A 24,465-nucleotide genomic window follows, 5' to 3' on the forward strand; every position below is an offset into this window, starting at 1 on the left:
CAGCCCATTCTCTATGCACAATAATGCCTCCAGGGTGTGTGCTGCTGTGCAAATAACACCCCTTCCAGGGGTGTAGAAGCCCTCCTCCTGTAGTGTTGGGCCTCATAACACTCCTAGACAAGTGTTATTTGCACAGTAACATACACCCTATTGGGCATTATTGCTTGCATTTCATCCCCTTTAACTCTATATTAAACAAGTAATTTTTCACTCACCAAACCAACTTACACTTTGATATTACCTCACACATTTCTTCTTATTGTGTGTGATAATTTGTTTACTTTTCCAGACCTATAGACTTTTCAAAATGGGCAATATTTTATTTTTCTGTTAATGTCTAAAAACTGTTGGTGCTATATGTATAACATAAAAGCAATAACTATGTCTGGTCATATTGTTTGTTTAAAAAGATAAACATAATTATTCTTTGGCTGTTATTTTGTAAGCTACTTTATTTTTCTTTTTTTTTCCTATTATCCAATTATAGGATGTAATTAAACCTTATCTTTATTAATTAAATGATGTATATTCTGTGTAGTTAGAGTGCTTTTTAGCTAGTGTACTATTTTCTCTATTCCAGTATTACATGTTTTCTGTTTAAATAATTTAAATAGACTGGATATTTCTTAACTGATGAACATTCTATGTAATTACTGTACCAATAAGATACGCTTTGTAAAGACTGCTGTGAAACATTTTCTCTGGACCTCTTCTGGGGTTGGAATTTCCTGGTAAACAAATGCATAATAATAATAAGTCATCACTGTCACATTGCTTGGGAATTCTTATCTTCTTGACTAGCAATGTTTTTCAAGATAACATTTTTTCTGTTTTTAATATTGTTACTGCGTTACTGCTTCTGTTCAATTATTGAATTTGTTTTGTAGTTAGATTCTCAGTATGTTTTCTTGAAATTACCATGATTTCATTATGTCTACTTGTACTAACTAGTCTAGTTTGCAAAGCATATTATTTTGTGAGTTCTCAACTTATTTTTTTATAGTTGATTGTTATGTTTGTTTTCTTGAACCTTCTATGATCTCATTATGTCTGGTTCTATAGGATAACAGGGTTTGTAAAGCAAATAATGGATTTGTGATCTTTGAGCTTGTTTTATAATAATGGCTGAAGTTCAGTGATTGGGTGCAGCTGCATTTCTGTGTTAATTAGGCTTATTCTTGGACAGTTAGCATTTGCCATACTTCTGTTCCAGGATATTATATAAATGTGGGTGTCACTGTACTACCTAAAGTATGGTTTGGTAAAAATGTTCAGTAGCTAATCATTATAAGATTACTAATATTCACATTCAGCATGGCCAATAATGTTCCTAATAAGGTATAACAAAAATAATTAAATGCACAGATCTGAATGTTTTGAGTAGCAAAGCAAACAGACAGCAAACTATAAACTGTAATAATAATAATAATAATAATAATAATAATAATAATAATATTTTGTGCTTAAGAAAGACAATGGACATGAACATCTTTTCTGCAAAAGTGATAAACAGGCTGCTATAGAGGTCTGTAACCCACATCTCTGTGGCCAAATTTGGCTTGCTGGCTGTCTACTGTGGCTCTTTGTTGAGTTAAAAGTATTGATATGCTTAAAACTAGCACCATCAAAACACATAAATACTGTTAAATGTTCATTGGTAAAATGTTTGCTGGAATCACATATGTTAAAAATTATTATACAGAGCTCTATTCTGTTATTTATTTCTTAACTAAGAATATAACCATTATGGTTTTCAGAATAGTTGGTTATTGAATGAACTTTTAAAGATAAATCTTTTTATATTTCAAGTCACTAACCTCAGGAGAAAATGGAAGAAAGGCAGCCTTAGATTCACAGACAAGTCAAACTGGATTTGTTGCTTGTTCTTCAGAAGGGTACTAGGGTCCAAATGCCTCTTTATATATGTAGCTGAGGAGCACCGTCTGGATCAGTATCTTGTTTGGTGTAACGCAGAGGATTATGAGTGGGTCACCAAACATAACAGACTTATGTGTTTGAGCAACATTTGCTCAGAAGTTCACCTCAACTGCAAATCTTGGCATCCATGTCAAGAACACATAATAATGAGTGTAGAGAGCCGGTCATAATTCTTTGTAATGCTTGCAGCTTTATTTGCTCCATGTACTACTACTTACATTGTTTGCTAGCTTTCAAATCCATAAAGTGCTTAACAAACACTGTCAGAAAGGCAGTAACACACTCTCTTATGTTACAGAAAGTCAGGGACATGTTACTGGCACAGACAGCAGGAAGAAATATATCTGTTTTTAATTCTGCCACTATTATTTGCAGGTTTAATTGTTTAGTGTTATCCGTGATCTTAACAAGTGAATCAGGAGTGCTTACCATTTGTTAAGACTGGGTCTCATGCTATAGAAACACTTAACTGATTTGTCTTTCTCCAGATTTTGGAGCGCAATCACCAAGCTTCTTATACTGCAATGTATTAAAGTGAAAACTGAAGGAATCAAACTTACGACTACAATATGAAGTCAGTATTTCAGAGCCTCAATCATCTCAACTGTACTGTCAGGGTTCAGCATATACTCTTTTACATTGTGATGACCCTCCACTGGACCAGTAATAAAGGAGCCTCAAGCCTCACCACTGGCACCATTGGGAGACGTACACCGGGAGGATAACAGGTACACACACACTATTTCCAGATGCAGCTCTCTGAATCAAGTGCAATTTCCCTTATGAGCACACAGAGACCACAGTCAGTCTGGGGCTGGTTTCTCCCTCTTTCTTCAGATCCCCAATAAGACTCCTCACTGGCACAGCTATAGGGTTGAGATCTCAGCTGAATGACCACACCAAGACCTCCAGCATCCTCTCTGTCCAACCAGTGCTTTGTGTATATGCCCAAGTAGCTGACACATGCACTCTCAGAGGTTTGATTTACACACACACACACACACACACACACACACACACACACACACGCACACACACACACACACACACACACACACACACACACACACACACACACACACACACACACACACACACACACACACACACAACTGGGAGAGGCTGGCACAAGTTTACTAGCTATGCCCACTTCTGCCCAGTTTATAAGGTAGTTACCACAGCCATCAGTTAACTCCTTATCAGCTACCTTAAGGCCCTTAACAAAAGGTGTCCGATCTTACTATGTAATATTAATACAAATGGCAGTTTGACCAAGAGCAATGCTATTAGGAGTGGCCTCCCAGTAACACCAAATAAATATGCAAGTACTCCCAAAACTTAAATATTTCTACACAGATCAGCCACAATGAAAAGTTTAAATATATTTAATAATAAATAATAAAAGAACAAGAAAATACTAGTATATATTCACAGTGACATCAGAGTACAAAAATCACAGGAAATATTTAAAACAACATTGCAGGACAATCTCAAAGAAATAAAAAATATCTAAATTAAGCTTCACTATATTCATGATTATATCTAAGAAAATTATATTTTTCCCTAAAAACTTACTTCATCAGAGCAAGGCAGATGTGTGGTAAATGGGTCCTCTTGTTGCCAGGTCCAAGACAGAATACAGAATGCCCCATCTCTCTAGGAGACTTCTCAAATTAATATCTCAAAAATTACTGCTGGGATAGCTTTTATCAACATAATTTCTTGTCATTTGACTCTATCCCAGGTGAAACCCCCACTGCTAGAATCTAGCAGTATTTAGCATCTACCTGTGAAAATACATAGACCTCAGATCTTTGACAGATGCTGGAAATCATAAAACAATTACATTCCTCTACATTTCAAGGCTAGTAATTATTTCACCCTAAAGACATTACAGAAAGCTCCCTAGTACAGACATCATGTCTCTAGCTCATTGAAAACTGAAAGAAACCATCTTTTATTGCGTAGCCATGAAGTAATTTAATTTCAGCTATTTTTCTGAAGTTAACCTCCTGTATTCCAGTTTCCACTGTTAAAATATATACATTTAAATGGTTACAATAGTGCATGTACATTTCTGTTCTATTCCAGTAGGGCACACCATGGATATATTTCAAACAGCACTTTGAACAAACCTTTTCAACACACACTTCTGTACCAGTAGTTTGATATACACATAATACACAGTTCTAATACATTTGCAACACAAGCATCTTATACAAATCATGTTGATATTCACAAATGACATATAGTTATTTACAAAATTCTAGATAGCTGTGCTAGCAGTATCTCCCTTTGTCACATATATCATCAGTACCAATGATTTATATTCTACCAAATATTATTATCATAAAAATGGATAGGCATGGAACACCACAGTAGATTATAGTGAAATTACTGCAGTCATACTTAAATCTTGATAGCATAAAGTCAAGAAAGAAAAAAAAGACTTAATTATATGGTCTTGCTGAATGAAGACATAAGGAAAATGGTAGCAGTGACTTAACATTTAAATTGCAAAGCTACATTTCAGTACATGCTGTATATCCATGTGTTTTTTCTTTTCTTTTTTTTTTTTTTTTTTAGAATTTAACAATATATTTACCAATACATATATCTGGGGCATGTCTTCAACTTTTATGAAATCATTATTACAAGCATGTAAATAAGGGTTTAAAAATTTAAATCTAATACTGTTTTACCCCTAGACTGTTTTTTATGACATAATTGTTACCTTACAATGCAAAGGCAACAACATATTAATAATGCACAGTGATATTATACACATATTCTTTCATTTACTGGTACCCAGTTCATCCCTGTCATGATCATGTGATGCTGGATTTCCCCTAGAAAACAGCTGGTGGCATAAAGCAGAGTATCAGTCCTGGGAGGGATACCAGTCCATCACAAGTTGCATACCACACACACACACACACACACACACACACACACACACACACACACACACACACACACACACACACACACACACACACAGAGGACATCTGAAGTGATGTCATTTCACATACCTGCATGTGTTTAGAATGTGGGAGGAAACTGAAGCCAGCAGAATGCCACATGAGTAAAGCACAGGAATGTCATGCATACTCCATGAAGAAGGCAACCCAGTCAGTAGCCAACCCAAAGAACCAGTATCTGTGTGACAGCATTAATGAGACAGATGCATTTTAAAACATCAGATGAAATAAGTTTTAATATCTACAATGTATACTAGTGAAGTAAAATACAGCCAGTAAAACTGTAATAAATAATAAACAGGTGAAGAGCAAAGTGAATGCATTACTGATTTAGATCCAGTCATTACACATAATTATTTTGTGATTAAATTACTGATCAGTAATCTCTTGTTAGTCTTTCCATCAGTGTTGGTATGTTGGTGGTACCTATGTACAATAATGTAGTGTAGTGTTACATAGGGGTAGTAGCCATTTGTATAGTTTATTTATGTTTGGTTTCATTATAAAGATATAAAGTAGTAATGGGGGCTCAAAGTGCAGGACCAGCAGCAGACTCCAAAAAGAGTTCCAGGAAGGACAGAGGTGGTCAGGGTAAACAAAAAAGTGTGTGTTATAGTGATAAGAAGACTACCACCAGATGGCAGTAGAGGAGCAATAACTAAAACAGACTGCAGCTCTAATATTTGTAACAATACTATTAACAACTGAGGATGAAAAAGTAGCTACTTATGGTGAAAATGAGTTATTAGATATTTTGGACTGGGAAAAAAAACAATGTTCTGATATCAGACACAAGATGGGTTTATACAGCAAGACAGATTTTTTTTTTCAAAGTGTATAGTGATTTTGTTGTTGCTTTTAGTCTTTTCACTTTTTACATTTCTGAGACTGCGGTGGTGGTGCTGCGGTAGCGTTGTCACCTCACAGTAAGATGCTGTCCGATTCGATTGTCAGCTAGAGGGTCTTCTGCATGGAGACATGCATGAATGGGCGTACCTTCGTTGAAGGTTGTGCGTCAGGGCTGGCAACTCGGCACGTAAAAATCTACTGCCAATCAGTAGCGGACCGGAGTTCCGCTGTGGTGACCCCTAACCGGGAAAAGCCGAAAGACACAACAACTTTTTTAAATTTCTGAATGCTCACACACATCTGCACACACAGGTGCAGAGACATAGACACACACACACCCTACTTGCATACCTATGTAGATTTATGAAGCAAGTTAGTCCACATAAGGCATGTCTTTGGGATATGGGAGGAAACTAAAGCATCCAGAAAAACTCATGCAGACCTAGGAATGTCATGCCGATGTCACATAGAATGCACTGCAGCCAAAAACATAAACTGAACTGAAGGACCAAGAGCTGTGAGGCAGTGAAGCTTCAAACCAGTTCACCACTGTACGACACCTAGTTACACAGGTGTGTGGAAGGAGCTAATGTTAAAACAGTGGAAATAATACTTGATTCGCTAGTAACAGAGAAGTTTCTCACACAGCACCAGAGGATTTAAGAGTCTGGCTAGCAGACTGTTATTATAAGAGGAATGCATGAAAGGGAATCCTGGTGGCACATGTGTATTTAAAAGGCTATTGTGTAGAGAGAGCAGTGTAAGATACTTCAACATGTCTCAGTGGTGGGTACTAGGGATAATTAAGGACCTGAAGTGAACAGGTTTCTTCTCTGTAGCTAGATGGGTCATTTAACAGTAAACTGCCCATAAAACTGGTTATGAGAAAGAGGCCTAGCAGGTCTGGTAATAATTTAGTGATGCTATGGTGGCAAGTTGCTTGAAAGCAAAGATTCCAGATATCTGCACATTATCCTGAATAAGGGTAAAGAAACAGTTGCAAAAAGGATATGTATCCTGCATTATTATTCTGAAATCTACAGTTACTAAGAATGTACATGTCTTAACATGAAATTCAACTCTCGCTCGCTCTTTTTTTTTTTTTGTGGGCGTAGGGGTGGGTCTGGCTGCTACAATCCTTCAAGTACTTTCAACATGGGTCTTCCCTAAATGGAAAGAACATATAGGGATCATGAAAATAACAGTGTTTGATTCCTGAGATTTGTTAACAAGCAATGATTTCTATCACAATGAACTCTGTTTTTTAATCACACACAACTAAAAGTGTACAGAAGTAATCCAGAGGGCTTGGGTAAAGTCTAGTATCCCACCAGTGACCCAGAGGGTGACAGGACTAACAAGAAAGAGAGTATGAAGGATTAGTCCAGATAAAAATCACTTTAGCTAGCAGATCTAGGAGACTGTCTCTCATTCCCTCGCGTGGGAGGAATATTGACACCTTGTTAAAGTTTCCAGTGGTTTATTCAGTTAAGCAGGTAAATGGATGAGTGCTCTTGTTCTAATACATTACATTCAACAGGTCACTCATTTAAACACAGTTACAGACAATGGTGGGGAAGGTCAATGGGATCTAATTGGAGGAAAATCTGTGAGATGGCAAAACATGGAGCCAATCCCAAAGCTTAGAGGTTAGTCCCTTATTTGAATATTCCTGAAGGACCCAAGCAAAGAGCTATCTAACCATCTTTTGCACTAACTTTACCACCTGGTAACTGGAGAGAGGAAGAGTCTGAACAGAAGAGCCCTTAGTAACTCCTGGACTCAGGAGGAAGTTGAACAGTGAAGACCCCAGACTGGATACGATAAAACCATGCTCTGAGACCCGGAGCATTCTACTTCTCACTGCAGCTACCCCACAGCAACCAGGTATAGATATTGTGGCCGGTGGAACTGCATTTAACAAAATTTCTATAATCTGCAGTACAATGAAAATTGTTGTTCCAGGGCATCACTCCACACTTCTATATTCTTTGTACCATAGGCACAATTTGCCTGTACTCAAAGAAGATCTGAGATGCTTATGCTTATTAAAAGTGTTTGTATACTCTGCAGTTCATCACTTGTTGGATCTTTATTCCATGGGAACAGAAAGCCCACACAAAAGGTTCTGAGGTCTCAAACTTTGTTTATTAGTGTTTCCTCTTACTTGTGCACATCCATGAGCTCTGTAAAAACAGGCACTATTACTTGTTTTCCACTGTATGCTATTTCTCTGGATGCATATACTGTTCAAAATTGGGAATCACCTAGTGTAGCTTTAAGTGACTACCTCCCCTGCATGTAAAAAGGTCTGTCTTCATCAACAGGAAGAAGAATGGGGACTGGTAACATTAATCATGTATATTAGCCTCTTATAAGCAGGCATTGTAATTTATTTTGTATTTCAGGAGATATGAGGCCTGTACAAGTGGGCAGAGATGCTCATATTACATGTGATGCACTGGAAAAGTTTTATAATAAAGCTTTCATAATCGTCTTCAAAGAATATGAGCCTCACAGATGCAGTCAGTCTCTCATTTTACATGTGTTATAAAACAGACTAAAGTCTGGTGATAGCCTCATAAAAAAGGCATTTTCAATGATCAAGGTGTAAATCACTCTATTAAATGGACCTGATGAAGCTCAGGTGAAAGCATTTTCTTAAATATTGTTCTATAGTGGTAGTTCATGGTGTGTTGTCATGTTTTGTTAAAAGGTAAAAATAAAAATAAAACCTTTTAATTAAGAATGAGGTTCCACAGGCTGCTGAGCTGGTAAACCCTCATGTGTCTTTCAGGAATATTCAAAAAATGGACTAAACTCTAATCTTTTGGGATTGGCTGCTTGTTTTTCCATCTCCCAAAGTTTCCTCCAATCAGCTGCCATGGACCCTCCCACCATCATCTGTGACTGCCTTTACATTCAACATTTCAATTATTTAATGTGTGAAAACAAGAACATCTGTTCATCTACCTACTTATCTGAATAAACTACTGGAAACTTCAACAAGGTGTCTTTATTCCTCCCAAAGGGATCAGAGAGAGGGAGAGTCTGCTAGATCTGCCAGCTAAAGTGATTTTATCTGGACTGATCCTTTGTACTACTATAAGTGTAAGTGTGTTTGTGTGTGTGTGTGTATTTGTCTGAGTGAAAGTAGTCTGTCACAGAGGTATTTCCAGTAGAATCCACACCTTTAGAGGAGACATACAAATGTGACAATATGAGTAGAGGAACTGGAGGGATACTACTAATCCAAGACACAATTACACAAATTGAGTAAGGTTTCTGTAGATGAAAAGGTAGAATATTGTTAAAGAGATAAAATGGCTACTTCAGAAGAAGAGTTGGGTGGCCGTATACTTAAATCCCAAGTACAGGTAGAGGAACATAATGAAATTCCACTGAAGGGATTGTTGGTTAGATCAAAAAGACATAGCAGGATCTGTAACCAAGCTCTGCTGCAAACACTTCAACAACATTCAGCTTAAAGTATAAATAAATCTTGATTATTTTAAACAACTGGACCTGCAGCTGCAAAGATAATATTGCATAAATAGTCTCTGTTCCATAAGCTATTCTTCAATCAAATCAGTTCATACATTTGCAAGGGCCTGTCTTTCCAAGCCTTCTAGCCACCATCCTCTACCTGTCTCCTCTGTAATACTGTCTCTTCTCTAATACATCCATTTCACATCTTTTTAGACAACCTTGCCATTTTTACCTCTCTCCACATCTCACTTTTCTCCTTTCCCACTAAATTCTTTCACCACTTAATTCTAAGTATACTTTCTGTGATCCCTCTCAGTAATAATTAGCAATCCCCAGCCTCCATGGGCCCTTGATCATACATAGTACAAATTACTTTGCCATGCGCTGAGTCAGTCTGTAAATCACTGAAAATGTGACTTACTGCTTAAAATCTGAATGCACTCTGCCATGTATTGTAGTAATCTAAATATGTCACAATATACTGGGAACTATATGAATGTTGTAAAGTACCTGCTTGGAGCTTTTCTTCCAAGACTTCACAATACCAATCAATATAAATAAATGCATGAATCTAGCAGTCAGTACAGGAAACCACTACAATGAAGAATTCAGAAACGAACCACCCCGGTGGTCCCTTGATATAAACAAAGCTCCACAGCATAAGAAAGAAACTCCTTAAAACACAAAGCAGGACCAGAACTCCCTAGCATAAGAGTATAAAAACTTCACCAATTTACCAAAAAAATAAATGGCACTATAAAGGCCACCAAAGCATTCCATGAACCGAAGCTGTCATCTGAGTTAAAGGATAATTACAGGTCCTTCTTCACATTTTGTTGGAAAAGTAACCAACTGCAAGCATCCCTGAATCACTCTCATACCCCACCATTCCAAAGGTACTTTCAAAAACCAAAAATATCTCCTGTAATGATCCAATAATATACCATGTTCTTTAATAAACAGTGTCAAAAATGCACACAGAGAACTCCTTCCTTCAGCTGTTTAACCTAAGCCAAGCTGCAGGCTATGTACCTGAATTATGGCAAATTTGCTGTAGTGATCACGTTCCCAACAGTGGACCCACCACCGACCCTGGAACCTACTGGGGTGTCAGCCTTACAAGTCTAACCTGCAAGGCCATGGTGCATATCATTATTAATCTCATTAATCATGATATCAAACATTTTGTTATACTCCATCTACAACAATTCGGCTTTGTAAAAGGTAGATCATGCCTGCTAAATCCTATCAACTTCTCTGAGAAGGTAGTTCAGGTGATGGACAGCAGTCATACTGTTTATGCTGTCTACCTTGAACTGGCCAAGACATTTGATACTATGCCACATGAAGGAACTGTAAATAAGCGATTGGCCTTAGACATTTTGATCTATGTCTGGTAAAATGCATAGCCATCTGGCATAAGGGCAGAATGCATGTTGTCTGTGTACCTGGTGACTCTTATAACAGAACAAAGGTGACCCGCGGTGTTCCCCAGTGTTCTGTGCTTGGCCTTCTCATTTTTGACATTTATTTCTTTGGCAACAAAACTAATAACAATGATCTCTGGTTGACCAAATTTGCTGATGATTGCATTGCCAAGAACAACAAAGATGCATATACCCTTCAAAATGAACTAACATAAGTAAACAGCTTTACTTGAATAGATAAAGGTCTCTAAAGTCCAAAGCATGTAGAATCATCATTTTTGGAAACATCAAATCCTTGCAGTCTACAGTGTTAACAGCCCATTATCAAGTAAAACAGTGCTTAGAGATATGGACACCAGGGTAGAGAGTTTCCTCTGCTTTTGATCACTGTGTAGCTATGGTAGTCATAAAAACTTTCTGTAGTTTGCAATTAGTTGTCAAGATATCTCTTCCAAATCCATGGAAGTCATTACTACAGCTCTGGTCAGACCCAAAGTAGAATATAATGCATGCTTTGGCATGTACCTCACTAGATATGTTAAAAAGCTTGAAAAGCTTCCGAGGTTCCTAGCCAAAAGGATCACTGGTCTCAAGCATCGTAGTTACCAAGAGAGACCGGAAGCCTTGTCCTTGTACTCTGCATCTTATATGACTTCTGAGGGGAGATTAGTGTCTCACTTACTGTGCCCTTAGGGATCCTGTTATTCATGACCCTCCTTTTTCTCAATAAGTTGCAGCTAGTACTATAACCAGAAATTTAAATATACACTAGGAAATAAATAAAGCATGATGGAAGGATAGGCTCATCACTCAGCATCAGCTCCTGTTCTGATATAGACTTCAACTGCAAGTCAAGCGATGTGACTATGCATCTTCCTTCAAATATAACTTGGATGACTGCATGTACACTTTTAAATTACACCAGAACTTTCTGGCCTCTCCCTAACTGAGAGGGGTGGTAAAGCTTGAAGGATCTTATTTTACCAAAAATCACATGGCCACTGGTATAATTGCCTTATATATTATATGATCCTTTAAACTAACTAACCTGAAATAAACACGTAGCTTTCAGATTTCACCTTGAGAGAGACAAGAGATGTGGATAAAGGGGCTCCAAGTCCTCAAGGTTCAAAGGAAATGATGCATTGAGGAAGCAGGCTGTTGCACTTGGACACACCCCCCCACCAGTCTGTCAACCTTTGAGCCTTCCTCAGTAGTACATGGGCCCATTTATTCCCTATTAATAAGAATCCTCCTCAGATTCACTAGGGTGGGAGCCTGTATGAGGAGCTGTCATCCAGGCATAGAACATGGATGTCTGTGGTCTTGACGACATCCTGGCAATAACAGCATTCTTGTAGTAAGGCTCTAACCCCTGCCCCGGTAGTGACACACCAACCTTCATTACCACAGGGACTACCAATGCTCCCTAACCAACACAGTTACACATACAGGACAAGGTGCTACCATCACTTCTGTTTTCCATGCCTTTGATCTCTGGCCCTTGATATTGTAGGAGCAGGCATGGGTGGATGTGAACCATCTTCCTTCCCCTCAGGATAGGCACTACCTATCCTCCCCACTAGTACTATCATTCACCTGGGCTGCTAATCATACCTGGGCTGCCTGGGAAGAAGTCAGGGGTTTATCTCTCTATGCCACTTGGCTGGCAAGTAGTCGCTTTTAAATGGTGTAATTGAGAGAGAGGCCTAAGAGCCTATAAAACAATACTTATGGCTACAGAGTGTCATATACTTTCTTGGAGCATTTAGGTATAAAAATTACAAAAAAATGGAGGCCTTCACAAAACTTTTATTGGTCTTGTATAGGAAGGGTTATAATGAGACAATAGAGGAGTTCTGAGAAATGTCGAAAGGTAGGCAAGGCTGAAGATGAAGTCAAGGCATAAAAGGTGCCTTCACATAGCATTCTGAATCTATTTTAATTTGTGGCTGTAAATATTGTGGGATCATTGAGTACTCTGAGTGCTGTAGATAAAAGGTTTTGTTTGCTATAGATAATCAGGCTAATTGACATGATGGCTTTATTTATTTATTTTTAATCAAAAAAAGTAACTAAAGATTTATAGGAAATCTTAAGCACAATTAGTTTCTAGCAGAGATTTTGACAGACAGAAGTGGCAGTTTCATGACAGTTTTTGGCATTTCTGTTGAAGTATAGAGTAAGACAGTTTAAGTTAATTATACCTTCAGAAGTATGTTGAGGGCATTTGCACGCCACATTTAAGAGAGAGTGAGAAAAAAATGTATTGTCTTGTCTGCAGATAAGAAAACACCCTAAGACTCTTGAGTTCTCACTTATCTGAATTGTTATATGGCCATAGGGTGAGAAAGCAATGGGATTTGATGTGTGGAAGGGAAGAGATGATTTCCATGGAGAGATTGTGGTGAGAGCCAAACCAAAAGGCTTAGAGGACTCGATGAACCTCCACAAGACCACTTAATGGTTGCTGAGTATCAGCAGTAAGTGTGGTATGACCTGAAGTCGTGAGTTAAGGCGTGCATCTCTGTCTAACAGAATAAAATGTACCCTGCTTAGAAAGAGCCACTCACTGTTATAAAGAAAGTGAGTGACATTAGTTAAATGGTAGGAGTGCCAAGAAGACAACCAAAATGTGAAGAGTACCATGTCAACACGGTTAAGCCTTATTATAACAAACATGTTGTGTTTCTTGTCATATGTAGTAGCACTGAGAAAAATACAGAGGGCAAGAACTCTTAGTAGATATCATGAGTGACATTCATTTAGAAACTTTTTGAACGCACAATGATGCCAGATGATGTATCTGATAGGGAAAACAGGTTAATCAGAGAAAACATTGTATTTAGTCATGCATATTAAGGTTTAGCCATTGTGGATACACCAAAACTGTCTACTTTCATTATAGTTGAGGGAGAGGCATGAAACAATAACTTGTAAAATATTTTTTCTCTTTGATATGCACTTAGATGGTATGTAAAGTTTAATAGAAATACATTTTCTCTTTTTGGAGATACTATAACCGTGTGGCCAAGTTGCAGGTCTAAGCAGTAACACATGGCTCAGAAAGGTTATTTGTTTTATAAAGTTTTTAAAACAATGATTGTGAGGCAGGCTGATCATTGCATGCATAGCACGTCATTAGTCAGTGTATCATTCCTTACAGTGATGTTTGCATGGCTTACCGCTCGAAACTAACTGAAATTAAACTCAAGGACTGTATCTGAATGTGAACTACTGAGCTGCATTTAGATCACAGATAGCATAGCTAGTACACCTACATTTTTATAACTATTAAGTGATGCGTTGATGCTCTTCTGTCAGTGCCAGCCAATGCTACAATTAGCAAAGGAATACTCTTATATCAACTCAGTATGGACTACCCATTATCGTTGCAATCTCGGAGAAGAATGCCACTACCTTACAAACTATCTCCAATGAAATCTGCCCATTCATTACTAACTCCCCCAATGATGAACACCACTGCCTAACTCTCACCAAAGGTAAATGTCTCCCAGTGCATTTGAGAGCCAACTTCCTACTAGGATCACTAATTTACAAAGCCTTTCTCCTGCGACATTGTCCCCTCTCCCTCATAAACTTTTCATCAAACCCTCCACATATAATCTCAGTGGTATCTCTCAACCTTGACCCACCTTACTAACTTCAAAAAAAATAAACTTTATTACACAGACCATGCATTCTCCATTTTAGCACCTAAACTATGAAACTATGAGACTCCATTCGTCTTTCAATCTGAGATGTCCAAAGGTACTCCGACTTCAGACAACAGCTCATGAAACACCTCTTCATTTAAACAAAGTGCAACTGCACTCATTCATTCATGTTACATGAACCCCACATCTCTCTCACACCCCTTTATTCCAATTTTATCTTGTCATCCCCTTACTTACTGCCTCTCATTCTTCCTTATTTCCTGTTCTCTTTGCATTTCTCTCACACTTCTTCTCCTTTCTGCTCCTCTTACCTCTGCATGCCTCTCTCACCTTTTCTCTACCTTATCCCCATGGCATCCTTTTCTGCAGCTATTCTCACTTGTCTCATCTCATGTTCTCATATCTCTCTATATAGTATGCTGCATCCCCGTAGCATAAGCCATCTTAGCCATCATGGCTACATCTTATCCATAAAGTTCTGCTAGGCATAATTCCATTCGTCCATCCATGTTTTGACATTGTAAACTGCTCCTTTAGCTAAATGTTGAAATACATTCTTGCATCTGTAAATATGCATACATTAGTATATCCCTGAAAACTGTAAATATGTTTTGTCCAGTTCACCTGGGCTGTGCCTGCAAATGGTCCATTTATATCAATGGCAAACAAATATAAATAAATTGTATTCATCACCAGTCATTTACTGTTCTTAGAGTACGTCCACATTTTAAAACTACTTATTAGTTATAATATTTTAATTACTATCACCATTTATGAATCCTAAAGTTTGACTGAAGGAGTCTTATTTTGAAATTATTTTAATTTATTTATTTATTAAAGTATTTTTTACCTGGGTAAGTGAATTGTTCCAGGGACCATTTTCAGCCATAATCCTGGCCAAAATGGCAAAGATAAGAACAAGTAATAAATGCATGTATAAAAAAAATATTGCCATTAAGGCATTTGACAAAGATTGCATCATATAACACATAACCAATTTGTGACAGTAAATAAACAAAGCATTAAATGACATTTATAAGAATGCATACATTATTAGTGGCTAAATATACAATGTAAGCTTCATTATTAATACAGAATTATATGTAGTTATATTGCACATCTCACAGTAGTGTAAGATGCTAGTACATTGCAATAGCTATCTGTACAAGAAAGGGGGAGGGAATAATTACATTTGCATCACTTTTGCTGTCCTAAGGTATTATCAAACAGATTGGTATACAGTGGAAGCTCATCTACTTAATTATTTATTTGTTTACCAGGTTAGTTTAATTGGGCCTAAATAGACCCTTTTTCAATGGAGGCCCACACGGAAAAGCTCCAGTACGAAACTACAATTTACAATTAATGGTTACATGTGCTAAGAGTTATTAGAAAATACAGAGTCATGAAAGCTAACAGCAGAGAGTTTAAAAGAAAGAAAGATATATTATATAATGGGTTTGCTATCATTATGTCGACGTGCATTTGCACGGCTATGAAGTATTCGAACATCAGATGTTCGAACACTTCATATTACGGCAGGTGACATGAGCGAAGGTTTGCATTGCGAATGAACTGTGCATTCGCAATTCTAACTTTCGGTCATGGGAGGGGATCGCGGTACAGTGCGGTTAGGGAAATGCATCCCATTCCTCACTGTAGTGCGATCTCGGAGTTGGAATATTAAGTTAGGGGGGGTGTGGGGGGGTGCAGCCCCCCTGCATAACTGTGTGTTCGGTTAGGTAGGTAGGTGATTATGGGAAGGGTGGGCGTGCTGTGTATCGCAAGCGACATTTTTGACAATACACCCTTGTTTTCAAGTTTACTATTATTCGAAAATGTTCATTTTCGATGCATAAATTCGAAAATAAAGACATTATTTATTTTTACTTTCGAATTTATGATAGTAAACCTATATAATGTTGTACAATACAATTTTAAAACAACAATGCAATATGAGTGAAATGACAGAGATATAATTAGACTAAATTACAAGGAAAACAAATTTGAATATAAAATATAAAGTGAAAAAACAAAAAGAGTATAACAGTATATAAAATATTGAAAAAAATTGAGCTGTATGTTGGCATGCTGACAGTGGGAAAAGGTGGGGTGGAAAAGTAAGACAAGGTAAAAAGGCATGAAAGATAAATGAAAAAAATACTGAGATTGGAAAAGGGAAAAATGTAAGCTAGGGAACAGTTTTATAGGTGAAATGAGGAGGTGAAAGAAGGATGATAGAGTGTATAATGATCAGGATATCGTATAAAAAAAGTAGAGGGATGAAAAAAACAGAGTGGGATGTGGAAATGAAAAGTTGACTTCACATGATGTATGACCTTTGATTTTATTAGAAGCAGTAGTTTGTCAGTTCTAACTCTTAGAATGGTTTAAACTAAGTTGGTTTAGTCAGGAGAGGAGCAATATAATACGACTGATTATTTTAGAAAGACATTTGCTGACAGCTGCGACAGACCTGTAGTCCTATTTAGAACTGCTTCCTCTGTCTTGCACCCACTAAATGCTGGTGTGACAAAAGGAGATACTGCCAACACAGCTAGCTGGAATTTTGTAAATAATTATATGTCATTGGTAAATATCAAAAGGATTTAAACAAGATGCTTGTGTTACAAATGTATTAGAACTGTATGTCATGTGTATATCAAACTGCTTGTACAGATGTGTGTGTGTGCTGAAAATGTATTTGTAGAGTGCTGTGTTTGAAATGCAACCACAGTGTGCCCTACTGGAAGAGAACAGCAATGTGCCTGCACTATTGTATCTGTTTAAATGTATATGCTTAACAGAGGAAAATGGAGGGTTAACCTCAGTCCAGCAAATGTTAGAAAAATATCTGAAATTAAATTACTTTATAGTCTACACAATAAAGAGGCTATCTCTCAAGTTTTCAGTGCAGCTAGAGACTCAAAGTCTGTACTAGGAAGCTTTCTGTATTGTCCTTGGAGTGAATGAATTGCTACTTTTGAAGCATGAAGGAATGAATTGTTTTACGAATTTCAGCATCTGCAAAAGATCTGAGCAAAAGCCCTTGTCTGTATATTTTTACATGTAGATGCTAAATGCTGCCAGCTTCTAGCAATGGGGGGGTTTGGCCTGGGAACTTGTAGTCGGATGACTAGAAACAATGTTATTTTGCAAGCTTTTCCAGCAGTAATATTTTAGATATTAATTTGAGAAGTCTCTTAGTGAGACAGAGCATTCTGTATTCGGTCTCGGACATGACAAGAACCATTCACCACATCTGCCTTGCTCTAATAGTCAGTTACTAGGGAATAGTATAATTCTCTTAGATACAGTCAGGAATATAGCGAAGCTTAGTTTAGATTTTGTTTGTCTTTATTTGTGTGAGCTACAATGTTATTTTACATATTTCCTGTGATTTTGAACTCTGGTGTCACTGTGAATATATAATTAGTACTGTCTTGTTCTTTTATTTATTATTAAATATATTTAGTGAAAAGACAAATAGCGTTCACGAGACAGGATCCACTAGAATTGTGTTGAATTAAACGCACTTTATTCAAATCAAGCATTTTCGCCTCTGCTCCTACAGAAGCTTCATCAGAATACAGTCCTGTATTTTGATGAAGCTTCTGTAGGAGCAGAGGCGAAAACGCTTGATTTGAATAAAGTGCGTTTAATTCAACACAATTCTAGTGGATCCTGTCTCGTGAACGCTATTTGTCTTTTCACTAGTTTTCCCGTTTCTCAATTTTATTAAATATATTTAAACCTTTCATTGTGGCTGATCTGTGTAGTAGTATTTAAGTTTTGAGAGTACTTGCATATTTATTTGGTGACACTGTGTGGGTCACTCCTAATAGCCTTGCTCTTGGTCAAACTATCATTTGTATTAATATTAATATTACACAGTAAGATTGCACACCCTTTGTTAAGGGCCTTAAGGTAGCTGGCAGGAGTGACTGGTGGCAGTGGAAACTACCTTATAGTCTGGTCAGAAGGAGGCATAGCTAGTAAACCTGTGCCAGCCTTTCCCAGGTGTGTGTGTGTGTGTGTGTGTGTGTGTGTGTGTGTGTGTGTGTGTGTGTGTGTGTGTGTGTGTGTCAGCTACTTGGACAGGGACATGAAGCACTGGTTGGACAGAGATGGTGCTGGAGGTCTTGGTTTGGTCATTCAGCTGTTATCTGAAATGTATAGCTGTGCCAGTGGGGAGTCTTATTGGGAATCTGGAGAAAGAGTGAGAAACCGGCCCTGGACTGACTGTGGTTTCTATGTGCTCTTAAGGGAAATTGCACTTGATGCAGAGAGCTGCATTTGGAAATATTGTGTGTACCTGTTATCCTTTCAGTGAATGTCCCCCACTGTGTTCAGTGGTGAGGATTGAGGTTCCCTGATTACTGGTTGGCAGTGGTTGGTCATCACAGCTGGGACAGGCTGTGACTCCCCCATGACCGTGAACTGGTTGAAAAGAGGTATTGCAGAATGGACAACTGAATGAATGTGTCAACAGCTTAGAAAGCTGACCTATTCATTGCTCTCTACTCTTGTCATGTAGCCAAAATCTGGAACTCCCTCCCTCTTCAACTAAGAACTTTAATTAATATCACTCACTTTAAAGAAATGCTCAAAGACCAACTGGCAAACAAATGGCTTTGCTTATTTAATTCTCTAGGATAAAACACACTTTTCCCTTTTTACTTTATACTATCCTCAGTTATAACATTCCCTTCCTGTTACTTTAACGCACTCTAAGAATCTATTAACTATTTCTGAAATCACTGTCTTCCTGAATTCCTTCACTCTAACTACTATCCTACTAGACATAATATTCCCATCACTGTTCATAACTTTATCTCTAAAGCAGCTCCTATAGGCAAAACATCATTCTAGTTTATATGAGTACTTTAGTATTGTTCTACCTTAAAACTGTGTTTTGAACTTTCTACCTGATAAAAAGATACATTTCTGCTAATTTCTGCTTATACTTTTCTGTTTCTGCTGCTATCCATTGGTACTTTAAACCTGGCAAAATACCATTACATCTATTACACTCCTATTCTATCCCTATGCTTATATACACTGGAATAATATATATATATATTTTTTTTTTTCTCTTGTTCACCTTAACTATTGTTATTAAGATTTTTATTTACATATGGACCAACTTGTGTTTGTAATAATGTTGTCATGTAAATTTTTTTTTTGCCTATTTTATATATTGGAGCTTTTCTCCCCAGGCCTCTGCTGATAATGGGCTCACACCCAGTCAGACATTCCTGGTAAATAAAAGTAAAATAAGTAAATAAATTCTAAATGTGATTGGACAGTAGGCAGCTTTTGTCATAATGCCTACTGCAAGAGTCTCCTAAGAGAAATCTTAAAAATATTTATTATAGCAGTGAGTGCGTAGAGAAGACCATAGGGAACAGCTGAGGTATTAATGTTTGTTTAATGGTCATGTACCTTTTTATTTTTTACATTGGCATCTGGGTCTGAGTTGGAAATTGTCAGTGAAGGACACTATAGCTTGGTCAGTGGATGAGACCAGAGAATTTGCTGTGTAAGGTAAGTAAGTAAAAACACAGACGATTAACTGTCAGCATATTATTGTTTGCCAGTAATGACCAGAGGTTCATCTATAGGTAAGATATATACTGGCGTACAGTGGTTGGCATGGATCAGGTGTTTGTTACAATACATAACAAGTAGCTGTATGGTTAAACAAGCAGTTTCTAGCAGGGTGTATAGAATTTACTGACAAAGTTTACATAATGCAGACTGAGATAACTCTTCATTTAAGTAGACAGACAGGGAACCACAGAGGCATTATACTTTCAGGTTCAGAATAACACCTATTTTGCAAGGAGTCCAGTGATCATAACTGCAATCCACAATTAGAATATGAACAAGAAAGCCAGGAAAATGAACCTAAAGAGAAAGAATTAACATTTAAGCAATAATATATTCTCAAAAATTATATACTATTCTGTTTAGTAGAAAAATAACATGGGAAAACAACAAAGTGGCATAAATGTGTTTTGGGAATACTACCCAACCTCAAACATGCCATGATGAAATGTTGGGATCCTCTTTAAATTCTGTTGAGTAACCTTATCATACCCTACCATAAAAGGCATTGCTTGGAGAATTAAAGGAGGACGTACCCTCTTACATAAAGAACATAAAATTGTGCCACTAGACATTTTTCACACAGTGTACTGATGGAGCACTCCATTATATTCACTCATATGGTGTTAAGATGAAGTACATTGGAAAGGCACATTGTCCTTAAATGGAACAGCAACATCATTTCAAAGAATATACCAACTGTATTAAGTATGAATAGAGTTTTGCTTTATGTCACTTCTTCAGTGTAATACTTTATCAGTAAAACAATTTATATGTAGAAACTTAGATGCTCACTATAAACAATTTCATCTGAGGTGATTGCCTTGAAGGATTACAAGCACACATATTTTGCACACACTGATTTATTTATATTGTATATTCTAATGATGCATGAGCAGAATCTGGCAGAAAGGAAAAAAGGTACCAACAGACATTCAGACTCCAGATTAAATAGTTTAGACTGGTTCAGTGGAGTTACATAGTACCAAAGACACAGGAAACACAGTAGATGGCTGGCTCTCTTTCGGTCACCTTTTGGATCATCTTATAGGACAGTGTTCCTTGTTTTCTCAGGCTGCAGTACCTACCATAAAGACTGGGGGTTGGGCCTTAGGACTATTTTTCTGTAATTATGCCACTTATTTCTATGTGTATAGATATGGTATGTAACCTAAAATCCCTTGAAAAGGTGGCTACAACTAAGCTGAGTTGTCTTTCCTTAAGCAAGCATCCTTGTACACTAAATTGTTTGTACCCCTTCTTAAACTAATACTTAACAAGTTTGTGAAGACACAGCAAGGGCATCATACCTTACTTTATAGTACAGTATAATGGTCATGTACGGCTAATTCACACAATAACGCTGCTCTTACCTTCATCGATTTTAATTTGTCCTGATATTCCTTAAGTTCAAATGTCTTGTTCATTAGCTTTTGGTACTGAGGGCAATCCTTCTGGAAAAAGCGAAGCAGCTGCAAAATGCCAGTCGTAACATATACAAGGGAAGTATTTCAGTAAGGCAATATGTTTACATTTGCTATCATAAAAGTTATTAGTTTTCGCATTAAAATTCATCAGAGAATGCAGTGCTAACAGTTTAGTGGGTCACATAGAGTTCCACATTTTTTTTTTATAGAATTTTTCTTTAAGTATACATTGTACTACATTTTGTCACAGCTAGACATAACTCACTTCAAGCTTAACTACCCAGCATAAGAATCAAACGTGTTATACATTTACAGTAAATAAGAATATGGAAATATGCACTAATTTAGGTCACTGCAAATGGTTCTGCATCACCCTTGCCAATTACAGGAGTTTGAATTCAATTTACATTTAAAAAATGATTCTGAAATGTACTTCACACTCATATTTTAATGTTGGGGGGCAAAGCCTCCATATCCCACTATGCAGTAGGTTTTGCCTCTCATACCTTACCTACTTGCTCAATATACTTCACTTCAAGGTCATTGCATCTGAAGAAAGGTTAATTTCCTGATAGCAACCACATTCAATGTAGGACAGGATTCCTAAAACTGTGCTGTACTAATCCGGTACTAGTCCGGCACACTGATGTCCCTCTCACCAGGTTGAATAAGGAGAAAATTACAGTCAGCTGCCTGTCGGGTGCCAGGATCCACCACATAACGCATGCACTCAAGTCACTCCACAACAAGTACAAATATGACTCTGTCATTGTCCATGTTGGAGTGAATGACTTGAGACATACCTCCCTGGACTACATGAAAAGAGACATGGAAGAGCTCTCGGATCATGTGGCCCAGGCAGGTATGACCCTAGTCCTGAGTAGCATCCTGCCTTCGCCCAGAATGATACCACAATATAAGGATAAAATGATTGACTTCAACAATTGGCTAAGCTTATGGTGTCATTCAAAGGGGATCCAGTATCTGTCTGCCTGGGATGACATGATTGACAGACCACGATGCTTTGCCAGAGATGGTCTGCACCTGTCGCCACTGGGATTCAGGTTACTGGCTAAGGCTCTTGCCACCCCTATAGTGCCTTTTTTAGGCAAACTTCAAATGACAAAACCACCACCGTAACAGGTACAAGCATGCAAAATCTGAAGGTAATGCTACTCAATGCTAGAAGTCTAAACCTCAAAATGCACTCTCTCGAGGCACTCCTAAAAATGGAGAACATCGATATCTGTGCAGTAACTGAGACCTGGTTCAAGGCTCCAGAGAGCACCCCTGCAATACCAGGCTACAACTCTTACCACACTTTTCGGCCACCAAACCAGGACCGAAACACTAAAGGTGGAGGAGTGTCAATATTCACCAAGGACATTCACACCACCAGGCTAGTTGGCCAACACAATGTGTCTGAAATTCTCCAAGTGCAACTAACACTAGGTAAGACTGCAATCCAAATTGTAGCTTGCTACAGATCCCCACCATACCCCAAGATTCTCACTACACCTTTCTAAACATACTGGAAAATAATAAGATAGAACCAAACACCCTAATACTGGGTGATTTTAACTACCCTGCCATTAACTGGGAAAACTACTCATGTCCCAACACCTTTAGCAACGGTTCTTGGAATTCATAAATTCCAATGCCCTGGATCAACTAATCCATAGTCCCACCAGGGCTCCAATATCCTAGACCTGGTCATTACCAACATGGGAAATCAATGCTCCATACCTATGGTCACCCCTCGTTAGTCAGGTCTGACCATAAGCTAATCACCCTTAACATCCACATCCCACCCCACCCCCAGTAAAGAAACCACCATAAAAAACTTCTCCAAAGCCAACTTCACGCTACTCAAGTCAGAAGTGACAAACTTCATAACACCCATGCAGACGGGAACTGAAAGTTCAACTGCTGAATCCTACACTAAGGCACTGTCTGAGCACATCCACTCATGCATGAATCGTGCCATCCCAAATAGAACCAAAATGCTCTCATCCAAAAAAAGGAAGCCAATCTGGTGGTCCCCTGCCATAAACAAACTTTACAACAAAAGGAAGAAACTTTTGCAGAAAAGAGGAAAATCCCAGGATGCAAAAAACTCCCTTACTAGCCTCAGTAAGAAACTGAGATGCCTCATAAAATCCTCCAAAGCTAGTTATGAAAATAAAATTGCAAAAGTTTCCAAAGACAACCACAAAGCATTCTATAACTATGTCAAGAATCTAAATGGCAATGCTCAGATCTGCTCTGAGCTAAAACAGAATGGCATTAAATATACTGATCCAAAGGATATTGCCAATATCCTGGCAGATCGATTCAGTGCCAACTTCACCCCCTCTCACCCCCTAAATGGCCCATCTCAATACCAGAAGATTGCCAAATTCCAGTAATAACGACCACACAGGTACAAAACGCACTCTCTAAAGTCAAGAATACAGCATCCATGGGACCAGATGACATCCCAGGCTGTGTACTACATGAACTACAATATGAACTGGCACCTCACCTAAGTGTCATGTTTAATCATAGCCTCACCTCAGGTTTCGTGCCCACTGAGTGGCGCAGAGCTACAGTTATCCCAATCCACAAGGGGGGATCCACCTTGGATCCCGGAAACTACCGTCCCATCAGTCTGACAAGCCTTATCTGCAAGGCCATGGAGCATATTATCATGGAACTTATAAACAAAGACATTGGCAACCTTCAAACACTGCACCCCACCCAGTTTGGGTTTGTGAAGGGCCGATCTTGTCTCCTGAACCTGATTGACTTCTTTGAATCAGTCTCCAGAGCCATGGACAAGGGTAAGGTGGTCCACACAGCCTATCTAGACCTTGCCAAGGCCTTTGACACCATGCCCCACTCTGGAATCATAGATAAACTTACTAAGTTGGGCATTAATCCCTATGTCACCCAATGGGTTGCTAAATGGCTTACTGATAGAACCCACACTGTAAAAGTAGCCAACTCCAAATCCAGCTCCAGACAAGTGACAAGTGGAGTACCTCAGGGTTCAGTCCTGGGGCGCTCTTGTTTGGCATCTACTTCT

At 38.1% G+C, this 24,465-nt stretch overlaps 1 protein-coding gene across 2 annotated transcripts in view; it reads right to left on the minus strand.

Moving 5' to 3' along the window:
- ACP4 (acid phosphatase 4) overlaps positions 1–24,465 on the minus strand; it is a 451,526-nt gene that overhangs the window by 157,851 nt on the left and 269,210 nt on the right. For both annotated transcript variants that reach the window (XM_044058993.1, XM_044058992.1), the window contains exon 5: positions 21,345–21,443. In XM_044058993.1, coding sequence (XP_043914928.1) covers positions 21,345–21,443 — 99 coding nt within the window. The remainder of the gene's footprint in view (positions 1–21,344; positions 21,444–24,465) is intronic.

Source organism: Protopterus annectens, chromosome 17.part0 (genome assembly GCF_019279795.1).
Source record: "Protopterus annectens isolate FY-2018-M chromosome 17.part0, PAN1.0, whole genome shotgun sequence".
NCBI classification, from domain to species: domain Eukaryota; kingdom Metazoa; phylum Chordata; order Ceratodontiformes; family Protopteridae; genus Protopterus; species Protopterus annectens.